General features: G+C 43.1%; 3 protein-coding genes across 4 annotated transcripts in view; 2 read left to right on the top strand and 1 right to left on the bottom strand.

Moving 5' to 3' along the window:
* Positions 1–6,389, top strand: part of LOC104950940 (pepsin A-like) — a 17,130-nt gene extending 10,741 nt beyond the window's left edge. For both annotated transcript variants that reach the window (XM_010777551.1, XM_010777550.1), the window contains exon 9: positions 5,684–6,389. In XM_010777551.1, coding sequence (XP_010775853.1) covers positions 5,684–5,809 — 126 coding nt within the window. In that variant the 3' untranslated portion in view covers positions 5,810–6,389. The remainder of the gene's footprint in view (positions 1–5,683) is intronic.
* A 2,658-nt stretch (positions 6,390–9,047) lies between these two features.
* LOC104950939 (amphoterin-induced protein 1-like) lies at positions 9,048–12,650 on the bottom strand. The gene is made up of 2 exons (XM_010777549.1): positions 12,494–12,650; positions 9,048–12,138 (listed from the first exon to the last, which is right to left on the bottom strand). The coding sequence occupies exon 2, from the start codon at positions 12,073–12,075 to the stop codon at positions 10,555–10,557; it is 1,521 nt and encodes a 506-aa protein (XP_010775851.1). The 5' UTR covers positions 12,076–12,138; positions 12,494–12,650; the 3' UTR covers positions 9,048–10,554.
* A 9,316-nt stretch (positions 12,651–21,966) lies between these two features.
* On the top strand, positions 21,967–27,043 carry LOC104950938 (probable G-protein coupled receptor 61). Its single transcript, XM_010777548.1, has 2 exons — positions 21,967–22,241; positions 23,629–27,043. Exon 2 carries the CDS (start codon positions 23,841–23,843, stop codon positions 25,242–25,244), a length of 1,404 nt encoding a protein of 467 aa, XP_010775850.1. The 5' UTR covers positions 21,967–22,241; positions 23,629–23,840; the 3' UTR covers positions 25,245–27,043.
* The last annotated feature ends 585 nt before the right edge of the window (positions 27,044–27,628 follow it).

Genomic DNA, 27,628 nt, shown 5'->3' with positions numbered 1-27,628 from the left:
AAGGGTAAATGTGGCATTTTATTATAAAGTTGTGGTATTATTACAGACTGTTGCCAAAAACTAAGAAGGCTTGCTTATTAAAACAATCAGGTTTTTTTAAAACTTTAAAAAGGGAGCTTTACAAAAAGTAACACAATGAAAAGCATGTGTGAGTTTTATTTGAGGTTATTAATTGTACATTTTTGGTCAAAGGAGATGGCTGCATTTTGAAACCGTACATACCAGGTTACCGCTTTTTCTTTTTTAATTTCCGGTATATTGGGGCTTTCGCCCCTCTTTTAAGGCTAATCGGCTTTTTTTTTTCTTTTTTTTTTTTTTTTGGGGTAATCCCCCTGCGCGCCGCAGCACGGGAAAACACATTGCTAGTCCACGCCCACCCGCAAGGTGCGGCGCCCACCCTCGGGGCCCTCCTTCCGGCTATAAATGGAAGGAGGCCCGGCCAATCTGCTCCCTCTTTTTTTCAGCAAACCAGCACAGCTACTGAAGCACAAGCAATGAGAATCATCATGAGCAAAACAACTGCGTCGCGTGATTGTCCCTTCATGTGGCTCTGGGTTCATAATGATTTATGACCTGCAGAGATAAAAGCCAGTATGCGAATCCCGGCCGGGGGTCAGAGCACGCGTACGCGCGGCTCTTAAACCAGCAGGTAGCATGACACTGCGCTCGTCTCCCCTCGGGCCTGACCAGGAAGCGGAGAGCGGACTCACTCTGGCTGCTGTGCCTCCGAGCGAGGACGATTGGCCCCGTCCAGCCTTTACAGCCGCGGACGGGGCCTCGTGTCCCTGCGGGCAGAGTGCCGGGTAGGAGTCCGAAGGCAACTCCTGCCGCCGCCTCCCTCCACGGTTCACCGTTCGGTTCTTCCCCTCCCTCCTCTCCCCCGGACGGGGAGACAGAGTCGCAGCAGGGCTGCCCAGCTGGCGGTCCGAACTATGGCTTCCCCCTCTCCGCTCACCACAGCGCTCAGCGGCGATCTGTTACGGATACGGCCAGAAAAGTGCTACTGGACGCTCCAATCAGCCCGGACGGGCTGTTCGGACCCCAGTTCCACGCATGGTGCGAGTCCATGAAGACGGTCCGCGGAACAGGGTCGGAGCATTCGGCCAGCATGTACAGCAGGCTCCAGGTCGGCTGAGCCTGCCCAGCAGCGGCACCAACGCCGCGCAGCAGCCCGCGGCCTCGCACCGCCGGGCCACAGGAGGCCGCAACCGCCCACAGCCGGCGGTCGCAGGGGCTCCGTCCACGTCCCGCTCCGCCACCCCAGAGGACAGGGTCTCCCGCGGCGCGAGTCAAATGGGAGTGATGCTCCCCCGCTCCATGTCTGCTCGCGCGAGAGCGCTCGAGGTAAGCGGAGCCGGTAATAAGCCGGCGTGCCACTGAATCTGTTATATTACAGCAGGGCTCCCTGCAGAAGCCTGCTGGTTTTAACCTATCGGTAATAAACCTGCAGAGCTCGCGGCATTCCTGCTGTCCGAGATACGCGTTGTACACACGGTCATAATAAGACCCATGAGCGGACGGCGTGATGAGCTGCAATTGGGCGTGCACTGTCACCATGACTATCCATCACAGCACATCACAGAGTACGCGGACTCATGAATGAGCAGTATTCCAGGCTGAGTGACCCAGCGGCAGCGTGTCCGCAGCGCCCACTGCCCAGCGCTCGCAGTACTTTACCTATCGGTTAATAGCCTGCAGGGAGCACAGCTAATCAAGCCGAGCAGCCACTAATTCTGTTGATTAAGTAGTACAGCAGGGCTCATTGCAGAAGCCTGCCCGTATGGACCTCGAGTTAGTAACCTGCAATTCGGCATTCCTCTGGTCCGTGATTACGGCACCTGTCACCACGTCATATATGCCTCCATGAGCGAGGTCTATAACTATTCGTGTGAACATCGCAACTGCACAGACTCCATTCATCGATATGAGCGTGCTGTTATACAACAGCCTCAACTGTTGTCATGATAGCTGAGATTGACACGCAGGCGTGTGCGAGCTCCCTGTTGTGGCTCTTCTCCATGACGACCACAACTATCTCGAGCATTGCTTATGTCACTGATCATGACAGGTGTTCCATTAGATGGCAGCAGCATACGTGTCTGATGGACAGACTACTGGGTATGAGCAGCTGATCAGTAGAGGATACGTCCTCTGCAGTACGCCATTCATGAACACGTTTACAGTTCAATGCGATTAGCTGGAACACTCCTGTATCACACGACCTATGTCTTTGCGACTCGAAATGACTCGAGAACTGCTGACTCCTGTATTGCAAGAGTATAATTTCAAGGGTTCCTCAAAGTCGGTCAATTCAGGGGTTTAAAATCACTCACAGTCTATTTTTTCTATGGCGAGGGAAAAGAGCTGGGGTGAATGAGCCTATCCTCGCACGTACAGTATTCCAGCATGCTGACGCTCACACAGGCTTTGTACAGCATGGCATAACTTGTAGTTCATCAGGATTTCGCGTGGTACACTCCCATCTGCATGATGCCTACTCTCCACGTACCATCATCCCGGAGACATATGTACTCCCTCATTTCTCCCGATTTCAGACAATATCAGATACTCAGTACTGTCACTCGGGCCGTTAATACAGCTACACGCTATTGCCTGGCTCCTCTGGTAGCGATTTTTGTGTTAGTGAAGGCTGGAGCCACTCCACAGAGTGAGTGATGAGAGTGAGTTTTCTCACTACCTGCATTTGCTGGCTCGCATCCGGAGGCGTCCTTCACACGCTTACCATTCTGTGAATAGGAACTCGCGCTATGTGTCACAGCCTGGGTTCTCATAATAAAGGGTTAGGATAAGATACAGCTGTCCTCTTCATTCAGACAATCGTTTGTCTGCGAGTGGAGTTAAAACTTCGAGAACCAGCATCTGAGTGCTTTTTTGCAAACCTCTCGTGACAGCTTTAGGGGAAGAATCTGACGAGTTCTCCTCCGGTAGTGTCACAACTCCACACAGCCCACTCCGTGACGAGCAGCGTCTGCTGTGCGGCCGTTCAAAGGGAGTGAGGCTGGTCATGTAATGATACCCCTGGGTCTTTCCAACAGCGAGACACTCCAGGTAGCGGTGCGTATCATTCGCTTTATTAGAGTCAGAAGGTCCTGCTAGCCTGCTGGTTTTAACCTATTGTTATTAACACTGCAGAGCTCGCGGCATTCCTCTGTTCAGAGATATGCCTCCTACACACGATTCATAATAAACCCACGAGCACCGTTATAACATACCTCCGTGTGGAACAGCATCCACACACCTCTCATTCCCCTGCGCGCGTACGCGCCTCATGGACATGAGAGACGGAGTGAAATGCAGCGTTGTGGAACAACTCCCTCGCAGCACCTTTGGCCTCACGGGGCAGCGGCGCGCGAGATGGCGTGGCTCATTCACCATGATGACCATTACGGCACATCACAGAGAACGCTTCTCCACACCAACCCCAACAGTCTGTACATGGGATACAAGAACACTCTGTCATCCCAGGAAAGTGCTCCTTGCGTGTTTTTACTCCCCTGCTATTTTTCTAATCTCATCTCCGGAAAAGAACGGGGGAAGGCGCGCCGTTGTTACAATCAAACATGTGTTGATTTGCACAGACCAACAGGCCAGGCTATGCGAAGCAGCATTACCTCAATCGGCCAGGTGAGGAGTACGATCTGGCGCAGGCTTCTGAACGCAGCCAGGCGGCTGCTGTTCTGGGCGCGCACAACCGTTGCTCTCCATCAGAGAGCATGTATATCTCCCGGCGAATTGAACAGAGGGGCTCGCAGAAGCGCAGCAGGCCGTGTTATGCGAGGAGGTAACCGAGACCTGACCTGTGTCACTACGCGCACTGGTGCCTCAGGTGGATTTGGCTTTGATGTTACGCACACGAAGCAAAGGTCCCCATTTGGAACCTTTAGACCAGGTTCCCCTTAAACTGTATGTCAGCAAAGTAGTATTACTTTGGCTCTATCAGCGAAAACGGTTGAGATGATTTGTCTGCTCTCTCTGTGGCTTCCGTCAGGCTCTCCGGATCCAACGGAGATGGCAGCATTCGCTCTGTTTTACGCCCTAACCCGGCTTTTATGCACAAAGGTCATCACAAGCTCTTTAGAGTCGTGGAGTGATCACACTTGGATGTTCAGCTTACATTCCCTCCATCACAGGTCGGAGGAGAAGCGCCGCGTCCTCATCTCCTCCTGTCACTGTGCGCGCCGCACCTGTCCTGCTAGTGACCGCGCAACGCGGAACTGCGCACAATTCGGGATCAGCGAACCACTGTATTGTGAAATAGAGAAGCGCTTCTCGGACGCCAATCATGTTTGCCTACTACGCATAATAGAGGCAGTCGTGTGAGGATATGTCAACAGGCAAATGTCTCACTCTGGGGTAGGGGGCCCCGAGAAGAACTCACAATGACCGCACATCCAACAACAAGCAGTTCTGTCTCGACGAGCGTCTGCTACACTGGCATGTGGAGTGAAACGGCATGTGTCACAGCATAGACTGCATCACCTCATAGGTTTATCCACAAGCTGTGCGCTTATTCCAATCCAAATATATGAGTCCGTCCTCACGTTCACATCTCTGACAAACAGCTGTGCACCGGCAGGAAGTGTCCGTTAGAGTGATATTGTCAGGCTGCGCATTCTCCTGGCTCTTCGGCACGCTGAGAGCGGCCCTTTTCCCCTCTTATAGTAAGGGATGTTCCTTCTTCTCCTCTGACACACTTTGTACGGGAGTGTCTTGTCAGAGTGAGTGACATCAGGGATCCAGCTGTGCGCCTCTCTCCTGCCTCTCGGCACGCGGAGAGCAGCCCTTTTTCCCTCTTATGAGAGGGATGTTTCCTTTTTTTTCCTCTGACACATTTTTGGTACGGAGTGTCTTGTCAGAGTGAGTGACGTCAGGGATCCAGCTGGGCGCTCTCCTGTCTGACACGCAGAGAGCTGCTGTTCCCCTTCTATCATCGCTGGGCAAGGTGGGACCTTCGTCTCTACTTTCTCACAGCGGCCGGTATGTATTGTTCCCAGCCTTCACCCCGTCGGGAAGATAGGCATGTTTTGCTATGTTCCAGGGACGGTGATGCGCCATTACGCATGGCACAACAGGCATGGGGTGTTATTTAGCAGGTGTGTCTGTGCTTCTAGTGCCGGGCGGACCCAGTGGGGCGCAGACTACATCATGCTTCGCCCTTAACCCAATAGCGATAGCCTTAGAGGGCGAAGCCATACGAAATAGAACTGAGGTTACCTAATGTAACCCCAGCTTCTATGAGTAAATGGTGCAGCCCTCTAAGCACTGGGCCCCACTGGCTCTACGAATAGCTGAAGAAAAGTTATTTGGTATGGGAGCAGATTGCCGGGCCTCTTTCCTATTTATACCGGAAGGAGGCCCGAGGGTGGGGCCCACCTTGCGGGTGGGCGTGGACTACAAGTGTTTCAGTGCTGCGCGGGGGCGCAGGGGGATTACCCAATAGCGATAGCCTTAGAGGGCTGCGCCATTTACTTATAGAAGCTGGGGTTAAAGTAGTTAACCTCAGTTCTCAAAGGAGCACAAACATAAACCTTTTATGTATACAATACTAGTTAGTTGTACCAGTTTGTATCTCTTAAACAAGCATTTAGACAGATTTACGTTTGTTCCAGTATTTATACTTGAGGTGATGAAGATGATGTTGAATCATGTCCTCTTTCCTCAGTCTTCGTCCGGCTGCAGCACAGGGTTTGGAGCCGGCATCTGGATCCTGGGAGAGGTGTTCATGCGGCAGTACTACACCGCCTTCGACATCGGAAACAACAGGGTGGGCTTTGCTCAGTCTGTGTGAAAACACTGGGCCTCTTTGAAATGATAGTAGCTGTTTGTTAGTCGCTTCAGACAGCTGCTGATATTTAGAAAGTAATTGATTTTATTTTTATAATCACAATTCACTATTCCACAAATGATATACTTATGCTCAAGTAAAAGTAGAAGATAATAAGAGATAAGATAAGATAGTACTTTATTGATCCCAATTTTTGGAAATACTCTGTTACAAGTACAAACTTCTGAATTTGTGTTCAGTTCTGCACACTGTCGTATAGGATATTATATATTATAACAAGTTATAATGATTGATGTATGAATATGTTCATTATTGTTGCAGCTGGTAAAGGAGAAGCATATTTTACTTTATTTACTATATATACTGCCAAGTAGCTTGCAAAATCGTTTATTAACCTATGATAATACCTGCTAAATTAATCTGAATTGTCAGAATGACTAAGGCTATCAAATAAATGTAATGCAGTGAAGTAAGAACAGCACTTGAGTAAATGTAGTTAGGCTACTGTCCACCACCACAAACTATCGTGTAAAAGCAGTCATATTTGTGAATGACACTAATAAACATAACCTTTCAGATCTTACATTCAGCATGTCTTTATTTTAGAGGAGGGTTCAAATTCCTGCAATATTCTGCAAAGGCAGGAACAGTCAACCCAAATGCTTCATGGCCACTAGATGGCAGAGGACTCAGAGAGGACAGCCACTTCCTCATTCATGTCATTTATGTGATCCATGTGATCCTCCTGGGAGGGGCCCGAGGAGAGGGTGACTCATCTTACTTAGAATTCATTCTCCCTAACACAGAACCCGCTGCCAGTCATTGATTGTCAACAGGCGCCGGCTTACATTCATGCCATCTGTGATATTCAGTGATCTCAGATTTTCTTTAGGCTGCTGCATTTGTTCTAATTATAGTCTGTGATTTACGGGGAGGCGTCATTTAGCTGTTTTTCCATTTTAAGATATGCATCCACACACAGATCGTTAACCCTGTCATACCTCCTACAGCAACTCTTTTATCAGGCAATCCTCTTTAATATTCAATAATGAAATACTTTTAAAGTCTGATTTCAATGCCGCATTGCTGCTTTGCATTATTCAAATTGTTTTAACCTAGTTTCACACACCTGGCTGGTGGTGTTGCATGTATTTCTGGGTAACATGGTAAGATTAGACAGCAGCTACTGAAAGAGGCAGTGTGGACATCCTTAGACCTCGTCAATCATTCATCCTGCAGAGAGGCTGCAGGGCGGCAGGTGAGGATTCACACTGCAGAGCCTGTCAGGAAGATGGACTAGCTTCTTTACAAAAATTGACCCTGAAAAAATGATTCTGCACACATTTTCTGCACTGTCGCGTGACAAAATGTGATGTAGTGCATTTCACATAATGATTAATGATGAAACTAAACTTAAAGGTCACCTATTATGCAAAATCCACTTTTTCATGTCTTATATACATAAACATGTGTCCCCTCTGTGTAAAGAGATTCTGAAAGTTTCAGGAAAAAATATTCACTGTCTTTTTCTCCTGATCTATTTATATAAAAACCTGTCTGAAAATGAGCTGATCAGATTTTGCCCACTTTATGATGTCATAACGATTTTTTTGGCTTGTGTAACCCTTATCACCTGAATCTCCTCCGAGAGCACCATTGAGTTCTTTTCAACCAAATCTCTCTCAGAGGGGCGTGGGGAGTGGCTCCTTATTTTCATCTAAAGTAACAGACAGAGAATCAGCACTTTTGAAGCAGGGCTGAAACAGAGGGGATTATGGGATGCTGCAATGATCCATTTGGTATTTCGAGCCAACACTTCAGCGACATGTTTTGTATATATGAGAACTATAATATATTGATGAAAAAAAGTACAATTGGGGACCTTTAAAAGATAATGTTTTAAAACTTGAATATGAGACCTAAATATGACGTCAAACATCAGGAGGCAACTACAAATCCAACTGACTGTTCCTGTCTGGCAGAGGAGAGAGAGTACAGACCAGGGTGCTCACTCTGCTCAGGCAGATCCTGTGGTCGACAAGCCAAATAAGGTTGAAAAGCTGGCAGCACCGAATGTTGCCAGAAGAAAGTAAGTCTTAGGGACAGGTACAATAAAATATGTCCTCTTGTGTGAACGGTTTCCGCTCCAGCAAGCTGTGCTGTCTCAAGTTTCACCCTGAAGTGAACAAGTAGGCTGTGCCATGTGATACACAAACTAGAGCCAGCAAACCGAGGTCTGATCTCAACTTAAACAGACGTCCATGTCAGGCCATCTGTTCTGTCACATCCGGAGTACTCTAACAATTTGGAAAATACACTCAATAATTGTCTTGACATATAGATTAACCAATATTGCTTACCAAACTGCTAAACTATCCCTTTAACCTCATCTTTTAAAGGTTACTTGCCTGCAGTTTTGTTAGAAAGATTCAATACATTCACCTTTCAGGAATATAACAGACATCACTCACGCTTAGTTTCCATGTTTTCTTTTAGTACATGAAATACAGAAACAATACATTAACAGACAAGATATATTGCAGCAAATAATGAAATACAATAAGTCCTTATATAGGATTGCATATATAAAAACCTGTTTATGGCTGAATTCAAACAATGAAAATACGGTTGGTAACAACATAAATATAGTGCTGACTGTAAACACTGAACACGTAGGTTATTAATTCTCTGCATGTAAGTCAGTCTTTGGTAAAAACTTTCACAGGAAAAATAAGAAGTGTACAACATCAGCATACAGTGGATATGTGTGAGAGATAGAAGTCAATGAAGTTCCTCATGTTTAGCTACATTATAATTCTACAAAACCACACACAACGTCATGTGTTCAGTGCTAGAATTCCTACAAAGACATTTAATATATCGTGTTTATTCACCACAGCTTATCTTGAAAAGGCACCACGAGAAGTGACAGTAATAAGGTAATAGTTCCTTCCAATATAAGAGTATGTTTAGTGTACATTGCTACATCTGTCGTGTGGGATTGTGTTTTGCTTAAAACGCTTCACTGAATTATTCTATTTATATCATTAATGTTACTTTCAGATATGTTTTTGTGAGAGTTGTTTAATCACAGTAGAGCCAGCGTGACTTTAGGTTTGTCAAAACATATTTTGCATGGACTGAATCTCTTGCTGATTTATTTTCTAACATTGCTCAAGTTCAAATCAACAGTTTGAAGGTATTTTAGAAATAAAAATGGGTTTGAAAACTGCTACTTCTATATGTACACGTCATCTGTGCCCCCTGCATGTTGGCTGCACTATGAGCTGCTATTTCTGATGGTGTTTATGAGACTGCTAGCTGGCTAGCATTTGCTGATTTGTTGAGGGTTGGGCACTAATGCCCAGAAACATTCGGTGGATGGTACTCGCTCTCAGTTGTTCCCCTCGGGCCGTTCTGCTACTCACTCTCCATTGGGACCGGATGTCGGCAGTCTGAATCCCACACTGAACATATAGTTTTCACTGCATTGTGATGATAAAAGAGGGTTATTTATGGAAATTGAATCCCCTGTCATGTATCTAAGTCTAGCCTAAGTTGGCATTTAGTTAATTTGAACATGATTAACCACTTTTTAAACAGTTCAAACTGAAAGATTCAGTAGTCAACTCTTAACTAAAATGTCTGCAGACCACATGGGTAATGTTTATGTGCTAATGAAGTTATTGCAAATTAGTAAATCAATCTTTTGTGTTTCTTTTTATGGAGACTACGACCTACATTAAATATATAAAAAATGATTTCTGGATAAAATGAATTTCAGTGAAAATACAATGTATCATAATAAGGCTGGGTTTATAATTCTGTAATTATGCTGTATCTAAAAAAGGCTTGCATACAAAGCAGTATTAAAAAAGAAGCTCAGTTACTGCCAACACACATATTTAACTGAGCATTAAATCCCACTCAAATCTTAAATAATGTAAATTGAAAATATTGCATAAATGTGATCTTTTCCTTATTTTCTGTAAAGGCATCATAACCGAACAGGAATGTGAAATTGTCATTATATTAAAGGTGCAATGTGAAATGCATGGCGACATGTAATGTTTTTTTTACCTCTACAACTGGGTCCTTACAATTTATGTAATCCGTTTAAAAAAAAAGTAAACTACTTACTAACAGCAGGGCAAGAATAAGCAAAATTCAACCGAAACTCTGAGAGGATTAGGTTTATCTCTGAAAGACAATAACTAGACACTTGGACATAATGTCTGTAACCTTTTCACATTCTGTTGATAATATTAGTTAGTTTTTAACCTAAATGTGAGCCATATTTGACACAGTGCACCTCTAAGCATCTAACAGTGATTATTTGGTGAGCTCTGCATACAATTAGCTACTTTTTCAAGCAGCAATTATGTTATTCAGACGCAAGCTGTTGTCATGCTGTTTGCTGTCTATAAGTGTTAGTATTATATTTTTGAGGAATCCCTAAAGATAATTAAATACATATATTAAACTCTTTTCGTTCTTGCTTGTGTAGCAATATCTTGCAGGGCCTGACAATAATTTTCAGACAATGTCAAACTAATTCCTCTTTTAAAGAAATCACATGTTTCTGCATTATCACTATGTTTTGGGCTGTTTCTATGTTGTTTTTTATCAGGAAATTGTTCTGATAATGTATTTTTTATTTTAATTTGTAACAGTGCATACTAATCTCTTTGTAGAAGCCACATGGGTCGAGCCATCACTGTCTTACCCTCCAGGCTGTGCCACTGACTTCACACCACCATGGGGGTATCTGAGCACACTGAGCTGACAGACTCTGCGTCAGACCTCCTTCTCTCCCTGTCCCCCTGACACTCCTCGTCTTCCTCTATTGGGTTCAACCTCCCGTTCTGCTCTAGCTGGTCCTTGGGTTGCATGAAGGCCACATGTCTGTAGGCGAAGCCTCGGCCTACCCCTCTTTCTTGCCCCGTCTCCTCATGTGCCTGAGAGAGGCTCACAGTTGAAGAGTGGAAACTGTCGCTTTTCTCCAGGCCTTGTCCTGGACAACATGCACAGCGGCACGGTGTGAGATAGAGGTAGATGAGAACCATAACTAAACTGACCAGACATGCTATGAGGGTAGTGTAGGCCGTCTTTAGGTTCTCAAGCCCACCACTTTTAGTGGAATTAAACACGGTTACAGTTACATACAGCGTCTCATTAAAGGAGTCACTTGTGGCATAGCAGGTGTAGACCCCAGAGTCCTCTGCCTTCAGGGGCCCAATCACGAGGCTGCCATCATAAAGCGTCTCCATGGCACGAGACAGTGAGATGTTTCCAGGCAGCACCCAGTTCTTCATCATGTCCCTCTGCCTGCTGTCACAGTCCAGGACCAGGCGCTGTTCCAGATAGGCGGATTTGTCCATAACCTTGACCTCACTGCAGTTCAAATAGTGCTTGTCAAGATCCAGTATGGCTATTTTCTCTTTCTGTAGGCCTGGTAACAAACAAGTGTGGCTATCCTTAAAGTCCATAGTAGAGCTGAGCGCCTTGAGGTGCCAGTGTGCCACCAGGTCATGCAAATCACAGGTGCAGGGCAGGGGGTTGTTGTGGAAGTACAGGCTGTTCTTGATCCAGGCGGGCAGAGCCTTTAAATCAGAGAGGGGCAGGGCTTTGATTTTGTTGGAGGACACATCAAGCAGTCTAAGAGCTTCCAGCCTAGTGCGATTCTTCACCAGCTCCAAGGGGAAGCGGGAGATCTTGTTCTGGCTCAGGTAGAGCCTCTGAAGGTTGTCGAGGCCAGAGAAGGCTGCGCGATTTACCTGAGAGATGCAGTTGCTGTAAAGCAGCAGCACCTCCAGGTGCTCCAGAGGCTCAAAGATGCACTCGTCCAGCTGGCGGAGGCTATTAAAGGAAAGGTCCAGGTAGTGGAGCTTGGTCACAGACACAAAGGCCTCAGAGGAAAGGAACGTGAGGTTGTTGTGGCTGAGGATCAGACTGTGTAGCCTGTTTAGTGAGTGGGGGGTCCATTCAGCACGTAGCCTGGTGATGCTGTTAAAGCTGAGATCCAGAACAGCTGTATAATTTGGAAGAGGGGTGGGCACATAGGTTAGATTCTTCATGGAGCAGCTGACGATGTTGCTGGCACACACACAAGTCTCCTCGCAGTCCAAAGGGCCACCTATCATCATCGTCTGTGCACTGACTCTCACTGTTGGCAACAACAGGGCCAAAGGTAGAACTGCAATGAAGCTCCTTCCATTGAACAGGGCTTCAGTGGCACCATGGGAAATCCAGAGTGACCCCCCCATCATGTCAGGGTGATAAACTGCAACAGGCTAGATGTGTCCCTGTCTTCATAGGGTAGGGTCATGGAGCTGTATGGATGACAATGAGATCAAAATTGTAATTATTATCCAAATGAAATATGAATTGTCTTTAATGCTCACAGCATCTGCTGCTCTAAAGCACCCAGGGTGCACTGCAGCAGGCAGGTCACTAGCTGGTCAAAAAGTTATGCGCAATGGGTGGTAGCATAATAATGTCGTCATAACGCAATAAATGAAGAAGCAAGATCAATATCGCCGTTATGTTAATTAAAAACACACTTACATCCTTAGAGATTATTTACATGATGATATTCATGTCCCCCTCCCCAACAATAAAAAAAATCTGTGTTAGAGACATTTGTCCCAGCAGGCAGAGGTGTCCCGCCCGCTATAGTGCCTTTACCTTTAGACGATTTCCTTAGATCCGGAGAGAAAAGGCGGGCAGGCTTCAACAGTCCGGGGATCCGTTAACAGGACAGTCTCATCCTCTTCCTCGCAGCAGCAGCGATCACCGGGACGCACAGAAGGACTGGAAAAACGTGAATGCTGTTGCACTGATGAGGAAATGCAAACCTGTGATAGTGGATCAGAGGGGAGCAAACAGCAGAGCAGGGGGTGTGTCACAGTCTCTCTCCCCCCACCCCCTCTCTCTCTGTTGGAGGTTTCACGATTACTATTACGATTACAGGCATAACAACATTAATATCATGAAATTATCAACACAGCTTGAAGTCTTTAATTAACATGTTGATTGCCAGTGCATTATGGTTAACATCTGGGCAATTTTATTCAGCTTTAGATTGCAGAAGCCTGTTGGTCCCTGTTGTCTTTGCACCCCCCATTGCTCATTACATTTTTAAACTGTCCATGATGTATTTTTTATAAAACAAATTGGACCTCAGGGAGAGTGTATTTTTTCCCTTCCTTTCAGGGTGCATACTAGCAATGGCCCATTCAGTGTGCTGATGTCTTTAATGATGAATCCTTCTCTCGGGTTCATCTTGTTATGTGGTGAAGGACAGGGCAAACGCTCATTGCATGTGAGAACTGCAGCTGCAGCAGTCTTTTGTCAAGGGCGTGATGTGCATACAGCAGTGTGCGGGAGATCAATATCAGCATGTGGTTAACAAACAGCAGTCTTGTGAACTGGACATCAAACAGACATTACATTATAGCCCAACATGTATTTCAGTTTGAATGTAACTCAAGTCCTTTATACCTATAGAGTTGTCCAGTCTGCCTTTGTCACAGCTCACCTCCTGCTTTTTATCTTCCTCAGATTTGTACGCGTGTATGTGTGCCAAATCATAATACTATAATGATAAGTAATCTGCACAGGTATCTAGGTATTCAGAAGGATCAAAGAAACAAAACACCAGCCGTTACAGATTTAAGGGTTTTGTTATTTAAAAACTACATTACGAAAGCCATAAAGCATGTATTTTTGCCCACAATAAATGTGAGTTCATATGGTGATTATTTTGCCACCGGATACATTACATACACTTCCAGTTAGGGAGCAACATTAATAATCATTTTGAGTTATTTTTGGGTCCACTCTACTCACTATTAAAGCTCTGTTCTTGGTCTTCACCTGACTCTTTTTGGTGCTCAACAAAACTAGAGAGCGATGAGAGTGAACCAAGACAGTGAAGTTACCAACAAAAAGCCAAACAATTAAATGACATACATAATACCAAGGGTAGGTGCAGAGAAATTGGGCCATTTCATTGGAATTTCTATCACAGCTGCTTTAAATTGGATTTTGACACAAGGACCCAAGGTTAGATAATAAAACAGTGCACTAGGGCACTTATCTTGTTATGAGATCTCCCTTATCACAAGGCCACATTTGTCCAGGGGCATAAAGTAGGGGAGCAAGCACATGCACACTTACAAGGTGAAAACAATATCAGCGTTGCTGTTACGGCTGATAATTAGCAGAAGGTGACACAAAGTGAGCCGCTGGAGCTCTGTGTTCCTGCATGGCAGTTACCAGCTTCTGTAATCTGACCGTGTTAGTAGTGCATTGCTATTCACACCAGCAGCACTTGTTGTTGTACATTTAGTCATCCTAGGCAAGACTATAGATCAATACAGTTAGACTTTTTATTACATTTCATTATTACATTTCATTTAGCTTACACTTTTTCTCTTTCTTTATATTGTTGCCAAGGTCTATTCGAAAAAGGTGGGTGTTCAGTCTATGACGAAAGGTGTGCAGACTTTCTGCTGTCCTAATATCAATGGGAAGCTCGTTCCACCATTTTGGAGCTAGGATGGCAACCAGGAGTGTTTTTGTATCTGCCTGAGTTGCTTGTGGCAGCGATGTTAGCAGGGAAGGTCAGTTTTTCATCCGGTCCTTCCCTGGAAGGGAAAGCATCTCTATCTTGTCTAAATTGAGCTTTACGTGGTATGCAGACATCCACTGAGAGACCATGTCAGCCAGACAGTCAGAGATTTGCGCAGCCTCCTGGGTTTCAGACTGGGAAAAGAATAGCATCAGTTAAGGATCATCTGCAAATCTGTGCTAGGAGAAGCTATAAGTGAGAATAACTTAACCAAGTGAATTGTGTACAGGGAAAGGAGGAGGGGACCCAGGACAGGACCCTGTGGGACCCCCCAGTGAGGAGTTGACAAGGGTCTGACACAGACAGTCTTTAAGGTAGGATGTACGAGGGAGAGAACAGAGCCGACTCTCAGCTCTTGGAGGGTTTTAGGATCTGGTGTTTTACTGTGTCAAACGTATGGGTGACATCCGACATCAGGCATAGAAGTAGAAATATTGGCATGCAGGGCATACAAAATAGGACAAAAACAATACCATTACAGAAGCAACCATACAATGGTGCGGAAAACAGCAAGACAAATGCCAGAACACAAACACTATGATAGGAGTCTGAAGCTGAAGAAGGTGAAATGGACGACAATACAGAGGATGACCATTCAGCCCACGTAGAGCTGGGCATTGAATACCATGTTATAAATCTTATGGAACAAGGTCACCTTACAGACACACCCTCACATAAAAATTGATGGGAGTTGAAATGGTCCACAGGTCCGGTTGCTATGGGTGCCAAGGGAAGGGGCTGAGGGTCGAGGAGGCAAGCGATAAGATTATAAAATGAGTGTCATCTAATGGGTGCAGAGCGTGAACACAGGAGGGATGTTATGACGTCAGCTGGACACAAAGCACTCAACAATGGCGTGCAAGACTTTGACTAAAAGGTTTAAACTGTGACAAGGAATCTTGGCAGGATGTCAATGGTGGATCGAGTCACACTGTGAGGTCACACTTACGGGACAATACATAGTCCTGATAGTTTACAAAGCAGAGACTTTGAATTTAAGTAAAATTATCAAGTTCAAATCTACAGTACCTACTGTTGAATGAAATCCTGAATAGAATACAATACTATAATTGTACAAATACTATTATATTCAAACATACTTTTGTTATAGAAAATCTACTAAATTGGCTTAAAAGATGGAACACCAGCTATGCTCTGATGGAGGTGATACATGTGCAACACTTGGATAATGATAAAAGTCTGATCAATGTTTGCACAAATAACCTCTTACAGTGGAGCAAATAGACTAAAAGCCTTTTCAATGTCTCTCTGGAGGATGCTTAATAGGAATCAGCTCATTGAGTGCTGTAACTTGAGAAAAATAACCTGATATTATCTTCATTCATCTTTTTGTCTGGGATCGGATGTCTTCTGGGATCCATGCTTACATCATCTCACAAATTAGTTTGCATTACATTGTGGACTTATGGGATGGAGTTATCAAAGATGGAGGAGCCAACTTTTCAGTTTCAGCTTTGTTTTCAAAATATTGCTTCAGTGCATGTTTACATTGATGTACTGTAATGCATGCATCACATGTGCTGCCCTATAGGGTCATCTCCAACTGTTCTAATGCTGGAGCTGCTGAGCATTATGGGAAAGTGTGAATCATGTTGTATTGTGTTGTAAATTGAACAGTTGATGATTCATTGAGTGTTAGCTATTAAACTTGAAGCATCAAGCTCTTACTGCACTCTACAGAATCACATGTTACCACTTATCTATGAAAAAACATGTATCTCCAATTTCATTTTAGTGTTTTAAGTCTATGACATAAATGAATCCTATAATAGTTTATTTGAAAACTTAAAAAAGATAAATCACCCAATATGGATAAAAAAATAAATTTATGAAAATAAACGTATTTCCCCAGACAACAAAAACCTAAATCACGATTACAAAAATGTGGAGCTATGTAGCGGAAACTGAGCTGTGAAGGCACATCTGCAACCTCCACTTTAACATAATGTGACATGGATCTCAGTAGCAGTAATTACCCGTTATTACGCGAGTGCTTTTAGTGTGAGGACACAGTAAACAGGCAAGTAACACACACACACGAAAAACGGCGCTTTATGCTGCTTCTGCTGCTACGCTGTGATGCAGGGAGTGTGGCTTTTATGGGCCGTTTCCTTTGGTCAAATTCATAAGTATGCTATACTCAGGCTCAGATCCTAAAAAATAGACAATAAAACTAACAGTAAATTCACCTTATAATTCATATTCATCTGTGCCATAGACCTCCATTGTTTCCTCAAAACTAGTACTGACTATTAGTCAATGATTCACATTGTGACACTGGCTGACATGTTCCAAACATTGTTCAGTTTATTTTCCCGCATGGACCCATTGTGTTTAAATCAGCTGCTGAAAATAGTCCCTAAAAAATACACTATTTACACCAGCTTGGCTCAGTGTGAAAAACACTACAGTTCCCATTTTGCACTTCAATATTCACAATTTTCATTATTGTCTCATGGCCGCTCCTTTGTTCGAGAGCGGGTCATATTGGGAGGCATGTGGTGCAGTGGATAGAGCCTTGGTGTTGGGATCAGGGGGTCACAGGTTCAAACCCCACTGCAGTCAGCATGTCGTTGTGTCCCTGGGCAAGACACTTCACCCCCAATTGCTCCTGTGGGGATTGTCCACAGTGTTGAGTATGTAAGTTGCTTTGGATAAAAGCGTCTAACAAGTGACATGTAATGTAATATTATTTCATCTCTCTCTGTCACAACCATCTGTTTACAAAGCTGTTTCCAGCTGATGGGTGTTTGCTTGTGAAGTATCAGATAGCAGGGTTGATTTCAGCAGAGGCTTGGAAGATGGGCGTTCTTCTCTCTGGAGATTCACAGTTCTTTTGTCAATTATAAATGAGGCAAAGCTTTGGGGCAGTGGCAGCATGTCACTGCATTATCCAGGCCCACAGTGCACAATCAGCCAAATAAGATTGGCCTCTTTTCTCAAGAAGAGCTGCTTACTGCTCACGGCTGAAAACAAATATTTTTCTAACAATGTTATTGTGACTGACGGATCCTGATCAGAAATAATATTTTGTTCATGATATGAGCTGATGTGCCACGCTTTCAGACATGTCATATGTTATGGTTGTGTGGATATACAGTGGGATCAAATAATACAAACAATTGTTGCTTTTATTAAATTCATTGTAAATATTGAATTTAGGCTGAGATGTACCTTTCTCCTTCAATGTACTTCCCAAATTCTTTATTAATAACTAGATACTTAAATTATACAATTGTGTCTTCATTTTCAAATAATAGGTAATACTGTTTCTGGTTTTTGTACTTTTTAGAGCATACTGACATATTAACATTTATTTTTACAATGAAGTGAAAACAACAATCCTATTAGAGCAAAAGAACAGGACAGGATTCATAATAATTATATTCATGTGTCAGAATTCTTCTACTCCAAAATGTATTCAAAGCCTTTGAGTTTACTCTGTTCTTGTTCCTGCTTTAACATAGCAGGAACAAGACCAGAGGACAATTAGGTACTGTATAGTCCTGTGAACACAACACCAGAATACCATTTTTTATATTTATATATACATATCGAAATCTTTGTGTTGCTTTCAAATAATGCCATACCACAACAGTCCTTGGATGTTTTACTATAACCTCTGCTGTGGGTGAAGCAGGCAGCTTTTGCACCAGACTCACAATATAGTGGACACACTGCCACCATCTGCTGACATGTGTAGGGAACTGTTCAAGAGGCAGGTTTACTGAGTTATCTGCATAACTTTGCTAATTAAAATCCAAAACCCCACTGAATCTTAAACATGGCAGTAATTATTACTGTCATGTTTAAGGTATCGTATCGTATAATAGGATACGATAATACTTTAGTGGTCAGATCAAGACTGAAATTTGACTTGCATCACAGCAGCTCCATGTGTATCCTCAACATAGGTAAATATAAAGACACAATACATGAAAAACAAACAACAAACATTTAAAATAACAGCTCAATCACTGAGTGAAAACATGCTCAAAGACCCTTTAGCGTACATTTACTCTGTATTTACTGTGAGGATTGACTGATGCACAAAGGATGCTTCAGTCTGACTTTAATGTATCGCGGGACCCTGTATCTCCGATTAGAAGGCAGCAGTTCATATTCGCTATTCAGAACATGGTTTGGGTCCGAGATGATGATGTTGGACAGCCTTCTAGTAATAGAAGTAATAGATCTGTTTTCCAGATCATTCAGTCACAGTACTTCTAGAACCAGGCATCATGCTGTGATGATTGACATACTAGGAAAAAAATATGAGAGCTATAAAAACACATATTTTGTCAGACTTGAATTCTCCCTACACATTTTAATTGCTAAAGATGTCTCATGCAGCAAAGGTGCAAAATCAATGGGGTGGATTACACTGTCTCAGACTGACTGACTGCTGAGTGGCACCACTCATCTATTTACCCTTTATTTCCAGCAACATCAATCCAGCACAATATATCGAAAACATGTGGAAGATGCCTTTCAGGATATATTCAAGACATTTATAGAGAATCTGTCCTTCGCTCATGTCAGGTGTTGTAGAGCCCGCAAGAACAACCTCTTTTTGCTTTAGCTTTGATGTTATTAAACACAGATGTTATGTTCTCTCATGCCTCGGTACATCCTTGCTTAATGTGGATATGAATTTGAGTTGATTGTTTGTGTAGGTTGCTGTAATTATGTTTTGGTAAAACTGATGTTGTGATTTTATTCCTGAGTGCGGCTGATATTTGCGCTTCCATATCTATTGGTAGTTATTATTGGCAGTATAGGGCTCTCTGGGGTTATTGCAGCGTCCTTTGCTATTTCTGAGAGCGTATGTGGAGTCTATTTTCACGGTTGCCATGGAAACCATTGTATTTGTGGTTGCAGTGATTGGTGCTGCCGGCCGAGAAAGACTCTGCTATTTTTGTCACGAGTCAACACCTGATACACACACATTTAAACACACACACACATTTAAATACACACACACAGATGCGCGCGCACACACAAACACACACACACACACTGGTATTGTTGTTTTAGTGATATATGCTATTTGAGCATGTGTTTGTTTCACATCTCTCCTCAGTGTTGCCAGACATCTTGATACATCTTCACCATGACAGCAATAGTGATCGCTGTCTATCAAATCTCTGCACACAACTGAATCGTGTTTCATGTGTCCTGCTGCTGTCCAGGCATGTTGGAAGCAGTGTGAGGAGACGTAAGCTTCTAATCAGTCAGGTTTTCTAAGAGCTCATAGGTTACAAAAGGCTTGACATTTTAAATAGTGTGATGTGATATTTCCGTCTATTTCTGTGATGTATGGATGGATGATATTTGAGAGTCTATGATAGAGACAAAAAAGCAATTTATACACATTCTGAAAAAATTGTGAAGAGAAGCAAAGTCATAAGTATGATGGTTGCAATCAACATCATAATTCCAATACAATTATAGAATAATCTAACGATTTCTTGTTCAATTAATCATTCAACTATTCATAGTGAAAAACGCCAGGTAATTTCCCCAGGCTGACTGCTGAATAGGATTTTCCTCTTTTACTTACCGTGGAACAAGATCATTTTGTGCTACATGCATCTATTATCAATTCTGCTCCAATATGTAGTGTTGTGTTTAAATAAAACTTAAACACCACTGTTTTTATATACTCTAGTTTGCAATACAAGTAACATGTGCATTTCACCATTGTTCATAGTCAATGATCCTGATGCAATAAGTTCACTGATTTGTGGATGGAAAGCAACAAAGTGTATACTATTGAAACCATTAGACCAGAGTCTCACTTATCCAGTGGCGTTTATATAATGACTCAATTAGAGAACTGCGTTAATCAAATTAATCCTGAGAGATTGTGCAAATTAAACCATGTTTTTAATGGTGAAATGTGATTTCCATGAAATGCAAATGTTATGTGTGTTATCATTAACCATACAAATGCAAATGGAAAACACCTGGACTTAGAAGCTCCATGCTTTCGTCTTCAGAAGACTAGCCTTACCCATAATAGCCCAGATTTCATTGTCCTCCGTTGACAGAGCAATGAGATGGACTGTATATGAAAAAGATCACCGTGGCAACAAGAGACCCCGTTTGAGAAGATGGGATGGTGCAGGCTGAGGCCTAATCAATGCCTCCCTGTGTCACTAAACCCAGCACTCAAATACACAAAATCACTGCCTGAATCATTACTGACAGACACAAATAAATACATTGGGTGAGAAGCAGGAAATACAGGATTACATATGAGGGCATATTTATGAGTAAAGTCAGTTGGTGAACATCTGTTACGCATTTACCCTCTGCGATATATAAAACAAGAAGACAAATACACATAATCATTCATTTCTTGGTTGAACACTTCTCTTTCTAGATTCCTGGTTTTATCATATTTAACCTGCATATTTTTACCCCCATCAAATAAAAGGGGATATATATCTATATCTATATATCATGCTCATTTGAAGTTCATTATTGAAATTTAGGTTTTTACAAGAACATGTTCTTTGCTTTAAAAAAAAGTTGTAGAAGTTTTTTCTTAAATTGTCAGTCTGAATATAACTATCCACCGCCCAACGTTTGAAATGCTTCGTTTTGGCGGCTGTCTCTTTGAGCCTCCCTAAGAAGAATTTCACTCTGCTCTTGCCAAAAAAAATGCAAAGACAGTTCTCAAGCCGTTGGTGTTGAGAGTAAGGCGGGGGCAGTTTATTCTAATGAGCCTGAACGTGACATAGGAAAGGGAGACACATTTAAATTGTTGAATCCAAGAGGCAACAGGGGAATCAGAAATGCCAAACCCTACGGCTCTTTGAATGGCCACTTGAGGCTGTCTCCAAAAGAGAGCCATAAAATGAATTTACAGAAATAATTTTTTTTACAGCCTGTTACATTGAGTTCTTCATAATATGTCCACTTGAACTATCATACCGACATCCTCGTTAGTTTAGAAATATTATTGTAAACAAAATTTAACCACAAGAACAAATAGCCGCACATTTGTACAAAACAAGTTGTTGAAATTATTTTTTTTAAATGCCCTGTTTTTTCTTAATGAAGCTGACAAAACCAACAACATGCTTGACAGTCATGATCACCAACATCATAGCCACACCAAGAATGATTGGCTAAAAAGCATTCACGTGAGAAGAGATATGTAAACAATGACGTAGGATCCATATTTTGCCTCTGAATGATGAATGTCAAAATGAAATGGCATAGTTGAGAGAAAAAATGTAACACATACTGTTATATTCATCTATCAGTAGTTTTTTAGATGTGTTAGACTTAGCTTTCAATGCTAATATATACAGAAAAAAACTACAGCAACAACATGACATTTCCCTAACATCATATTTAGTTCTGAATCTCTGAATAATTTAAAAATTGCAGTGAGGACACTAGGACCATGTGGAAACGGCAGCCCTGGTCCTGTTTATTGCTGCCTCCTGCTCCATCTCTGCAGTCACTGTGTGAGTGGAGGGGGGAAGCAGAGAGTGAGCTGGCGTCTTTGCATGCATTTACATCAGCATCGTTTTAGAAAAACCTCTGCTGCCACAGCTCAAGGCACCCAGGGAGGAGGATGCATGAGGCAGATCAAGGGATGGGAAGAGAAGCAGGCTGCTATAGAGGGAACTGCCTCAACAGCATTCACAAGGTGCAGTGATTGATGTCCACTGTGCACCTCAGCAGTGGGAGCTACACCAGGTTTTCATCCTCAGAGACCAAAAGCAGCAGACAGATGCATCAGGAAATACTCTGATTCAGGTACATGATGCTCTCTCTCTGTTTCCTCCCTTCACGCTCCCTGATCCTCACATTTTCTTGCTTGCTCTCCCCCTCTTCTTCTTATCTGCCTATTACATATTTCTGTGTGCAAAGATAAATGTAATTTGTGATATGAAAATATATAGAATGTGGGCCTTTCTTTATACAGTGGTTGTAATGCATTAATGATTAATATATAAATGTGTAGGCGGTAAGACATGACTAAACCAGGCAGGAGGGTTAAACTGAATTGGGAGTACCCCTATGTGTGATTTAGACATTTTGCTCACTGAGGGCAATCGTTAATAGGTGATGAACGGGTTCAGAGCTACATTTTTAGCCTTTTTCGTACTGTGATCAGAGCAGAAAAAAAGAAGAACATCCCAGGCTTTTGTTACATCTGTGACAGAGAGCATTCATATCAGTAAGCCACTGGATTTCCTTGATCTGACACATACTTACAGCAGCAGCAGCAGCAACCAATGTCGGTTTGTTGTCTGTAATAGCCAGGCATAGTTAATATGCAGACAGCCTCTGCAACCTATGAATACCCACAAGTTTTCGAATTGAAAAACGACTTGGTGGCCAGGCGTTCTTTAGTGTGAGACATGCTATTGTGCATGTACACAAGCGGAATGATTGAATGTCTAACCATATGGGACATTAATATGTGAAGTGTTTTTAGCTATGCACAATCATTTTAGACCTTGGGTAACAGCTCTCAAAGCAGTCATATGTATGATGGAATAGGGCATTGTTGTTAGGATTTGGGATTTAGCATGCATTTGTGCATTGTAAGGATGAGTGCTTGAAAAGTATTGATCACATGCAGCCCTTAAGCAAAGGAGCCGACTGGATTAATCTTTGACCTTTTTTATTGTAATATTAACAGGAAGGTAAAGAAGGTTGTCAAAAATACTTTGTATTTCTTTTTCCTGGAGGATGAAAGTCACTCAATTGTTTTAGGCATGTGATTTTGCTGCACATTTATAAACATTCATCTTATGTGGCTTAACTATTTTGTGTGAGGATTTATGATAGTTTGAATAATTTAACTCCTTCTGTTTTTTTCTAAAAGGTTACCAAGTGTCCCTACATTGAATAATGCAAAGGCTACTTAATTGAGTTAATTGGTTTAAGGGCGGACTTTGGATTACCTTATCAGTAAGATTGCCTTAACAGAGATTTGAGAGGCTAAAGAGGATTTTATCATGTGAGTGTATTAATCCTAATGGTAGCTGCAGCACAAGCTCAGCACGAGCTACTGATTGGAAGGATTAGTTCATATAACCCAGAAGTGCATAAGGGGTTGCTCATTATAGGAATATATGCAAACTCCAGTGAACACGCACTCATTTCCGTTATTTTCTCTCTCTCTTGTTTTTAGGAGGGTTTGTCACTGAGGGCAGACATGAAAACGTATTAATGAATCATACACTCTGACCCGACCTCCTGAAGATCACAGCATCCTACTCTGGGCAAGAAGGCAGCTTTCGACCTGATTTTCAAGCCGCTGTTCTCTGGCCGTACTTCCTGGCTGTGAAGGATGGGTGATGGGCCTGTAACTGCTCCTGCCTGCCTGCCTCATCCCACCCTTCAATGGAGCCGACGTGGAACTCCTCCCACGCACCTCCACAGTTCACATCCAACATGTCTGCCTCCTATCTGCCTGAGGGCTGGGCTCTGTCCCAGTCGCTAGCCCTGCTGGCCATGCTGCTCATGGATCTGCTGGCTGTGGTGGGTAACGTGGCTGTCATGGCGGTCATTGCTAAGGCCCCGCAGCTCCACAAGTTTGCCTTCGTCTTCCACCTGTGCGTGGTGGACCTGCTTGCAGCCCTGGTGCTGATGCCCCTTGGCATGCTCTCAAGCCGAGCCTTCTTTGGGGAGGCCCTGTGCCGGAGCTACCTCTTTCTCAGTGTGTGCCTGGTTAGTGCTGCCATCCTCTCCATATCCGTCATCAATGTGGAGCGTTATTACTACATCATACACCCCATGCGCTATGAAGTGAAGATGACTATTGGCTTAGTGGCGTCAGTGCTGGTGGGGATTTGGGTCAAAGCCCTGGCCATGTCTGCTCTGCCGCTGCTCGCCTGGTTCCTGCAAGGCGGGAGAACTCCTCTGCTGGAGAGTAGTGGGGTTGGGGGAGGAGGAGGTGGGGCAGTTCCATCTCCTCCTGCTCAGGGTCACAGGCGCTGCTCACTACATTGGACAGGGGGAGGGTCGAACCGCTTGGCCTTCATGGCCCTGTTTACTCTGGTGTATTTCCTGTGTCCACTTGTGGTTATTCTTGTTGTGTACTGCAATATGTTCAAAGTGGCTCGGGTAGCGGCCATGCACCACGGGCCTCTTCCCACCTGGATGGACACGCCTCGTCGCCAGCGCTCAGAATCACTCAGCAGCCGATCCACAATGGTTACCAGCTCTGGGACGGGCACGGGGACAGACAGAGCCACTCCGCAGCGTCCCTTTGGGGGAGGAAAGGCTGCAGCAGTGTTGGCAGCAGTGGGTGGGCAATTCCTTTGTTGCTGGCTGCCCTACTTTACTTTCCACCTGTATTCAGCAGTGGCTGCCAGCCCTCCAGCCACACTAGCCTCTCTGGAGGAGGTGGTCACCTGGATTGGCTACTTCTGCTTCACCTCCAATCCCTTCTTCTATGGCTGTCTCAACAGACAGATCAGGGAAGAGCTGGGAAAGCATCTGCCGTGTCTGTTCCGTCGAGCAGGGGCAGACATAGAGGACAGACTGCCCAGCAGGGAAGGATCCATAGAGGAGAATTTCCTTCAATTTCTTCAGGGCACCGGCTGCAACTTGGATCCACAAAACTCTCACAGCACCTCCAGCCCCAAAGGGGAGGCCTGCTGCCCCGCGGCTGAGGCCCAGCCCCCGGAGCCAGCACGGCCCATACCCATAGATTTCCGTATCCCGGGACAAATTGCAGAGGAGACTTCAGAGTTTATAGAGACTGAACAGGCGATAAACAACCACATATATACAGACAATTGAGTTTTTAATGTCTTGTTGATCATTCAGATATGAACAATTTCAGGAGTTACATTTGAGTGAAAAAGTAAGAGACTATACTGCAAGCTGTCAAACAGGTAACTCAGTTCACTTAAATGACTTTAAATTGTATCTTTGAAACACTTGGCCTCATCACATTTTTAAACGGTCACAATAAAATGAAGTTGTTTCAGAAGCATTTCAAACTGTTGTTTGTGAACAGGGAAATTACAAAAATGGCCTTCCACACAAACTAAGCTCTGTACAGTAAATTACTTTCATGAATACTAATTTGTGAAAGCCTTTTTTGACAATAATTATATGTTTTGTTTTATGAAAGTATCTAAATTGTCTTCAGTTTAATGTTTTCAGAATGGCCCTTTTGATTTTAAGTTAGGGAACACCTACTGAAATTCATTGGCTTACACTCAATCAACTAATTTGCTTTTGTGCGGGGAAGCTCTGCTGTTTGACGAATTGCCTTTAGTATTCAGGAAATAAGATTAACGGCTCCATACAAACTGATTCTGTATTTGTACCTGCCAAATCAATCATTTTCGAGTCTTTGGTGGGTTGATTACTGTTGAGTAAGTAATGTCGAAGAAGCTAGCAATAAAATGCACACATTTAAAAGTATTCTGGGGATTAATTGAAGAGAAGGCACGGTTTTCCCTTGTGATTGGTAGCTGTGCGTTCATCAATGTTAATGCCTCTCTTAACCCTTATGCCAATCTGATTATATGGGAGCGTCCATATTGTGGCCTCATGGAATTGCTACAAGTTGTTTACAGATCACCATACAATTTTGTTCTCCTTTCTTAGGTGCTTGACCGAACACATCTTTTTTTTAATATACTAAAAAGACGATTTATTGCAACTTAGTTTAGGATGCAGGTTGACTTCATAACTCATCTTGAGTGTCACGTAGCTTTATGCCATGTGATGTATTTCCTAAAAATCAGTATTCTCTTGATGCACTGCATTACGCTCAAATTTGATTCTATTTCTTACATTTGTTAAATGTAGGCTACTAAATTGTATGTTCTGTTTAATAAACATGTATACGTTTGGGTTGTGTGTTTAACTGAGCATGCCCATGTTTACTTTAATTAGTGAGTGTTAGTATTTGTTATGGATTTCGTTACAAGGAGGCTAATTTACTTTTACACGTATGCAGTTTTGACCTTTATTTGTTGGTTTTTCATCTGTGTAAAAATATTTTATCCCAGAAGGAGAAATACATATATATTTTGTTTGCTGATCAGGGCATTTACAGTACCTCAAATCCAGGAAAACTCAACATTATTTTAAAGTCTTGCGCTGTTCCATGTCAAGTATGACTCTTGAACACTTTGTTATAATGTTGCAAGGATGTTAAAGCAGGTGTTATGTGCTCCTTCATTGGAAATGAGGCTCATACTTTTTAGGATGCGATGAAATGGTATTTTTTAGAAAACTGTTAGGGATAGATATGATAAACTATATGAGGAAATGTTGAGTGAAATGACTTTCTTATGTAATGTGGATACAGGGTTTTTTAGATCTTATTTTGAGTTACAATACCAATCCAAAATCAAAAGCTTGTTCAGCTTGATATCCTCTTTTCATCACGTCTAAATATCCCAAACTGTGAATGATGTTCAATGTTTGTGTTAGGGTTTTCACTTTTTCAGAGATTGTTTTTTATGCTGTGATAAAAAGAAAATAATTAATTCCACTGTACTACAATGATATGATTGTGTTTTAGAAGAAGACATGGCTAAAACGTGAGTGAGAGATGCTGTTGTAATAAAGAGTTTCTATGTTTGTTAAACATTTTGGTTGCATTTTCATAATTTTAACAACGTTATGGGGCTGCTACTGCCACAAATTAATTGAAGGGATTGCAAATACAGATGGCTTAATTTGCTCAACATCTCAGTGTGTGTGGCTTGATCTCTCTGCTTTGCTTTGATATTCCATTGCAAAGAGGGTGGTGGGAGGATACGACACTTTCAAACACTTTGACCTTAAGGTAACATTTAAACTTCAAAAGGCCAAAGCCAGGAGTATGAGCTTAATCAGAGAGAAAAGATGGATACAGTAGATGGATAGAATAATAGACAGAGATAGAACAATAGATCGATAGATCGATAGATCGATTGATAGATAGACAGACAGACAGACAGACAGACAGACAGACAGACAGACAGACAGATAGATAGAACAGATAGATTTTTTTTAAAAACTCAGTTTAATGCTGTATTCCTGTTGGAAGATGCTAGTGCACGACAGGCCTCACACCTCAACGATGGACCTCAGTCAAACCGCCCCCAGCTTCGCCAGGCTCTGCCATCCCCATGGCAATTATTACCTAGTGACATTTCTCAGTGCTGTGGTGGGCGGGA

Source organism: Notothenia coriiceps, unplaced genomic scaffold (genome assembly GCF_000735185.1).
Source record: "Notothenia coriiceps isolate Sejong01 unplaced genomic scaffold, NC01 NC01_scaffold00018250, whole genome shotgun sequence".
NCBI classification, from domain to species: Eukaryota; Metazoa; Chordata; class Actinopteri; order Perciformes; family Nototheniidae; genus Notothenia; species Notothenia coriiceps.
The sequence above is the reverse complement of the archived record's forward strand: the minus strand, read 5'-3'. Positions and strand labels throughout refer to the sequence as shown.

Bases quoted from the DNA above. Each gene is read 5' to 3' on its own strand.
- LOC104950939 (XM_010777549.1), bottom strand. From the start codon at position 12,075: ATGATGGGGGGGTCACTCTGGATTTCCCATGGTGCCACTGAAGCCCTG.
- LOC104950938 (XM_010777548.1), top strand. From the start codon at position 23,841: ATGGAGCCGACGTGGAACTCCTCCCACGCACCTCCACAGTTCACATCC.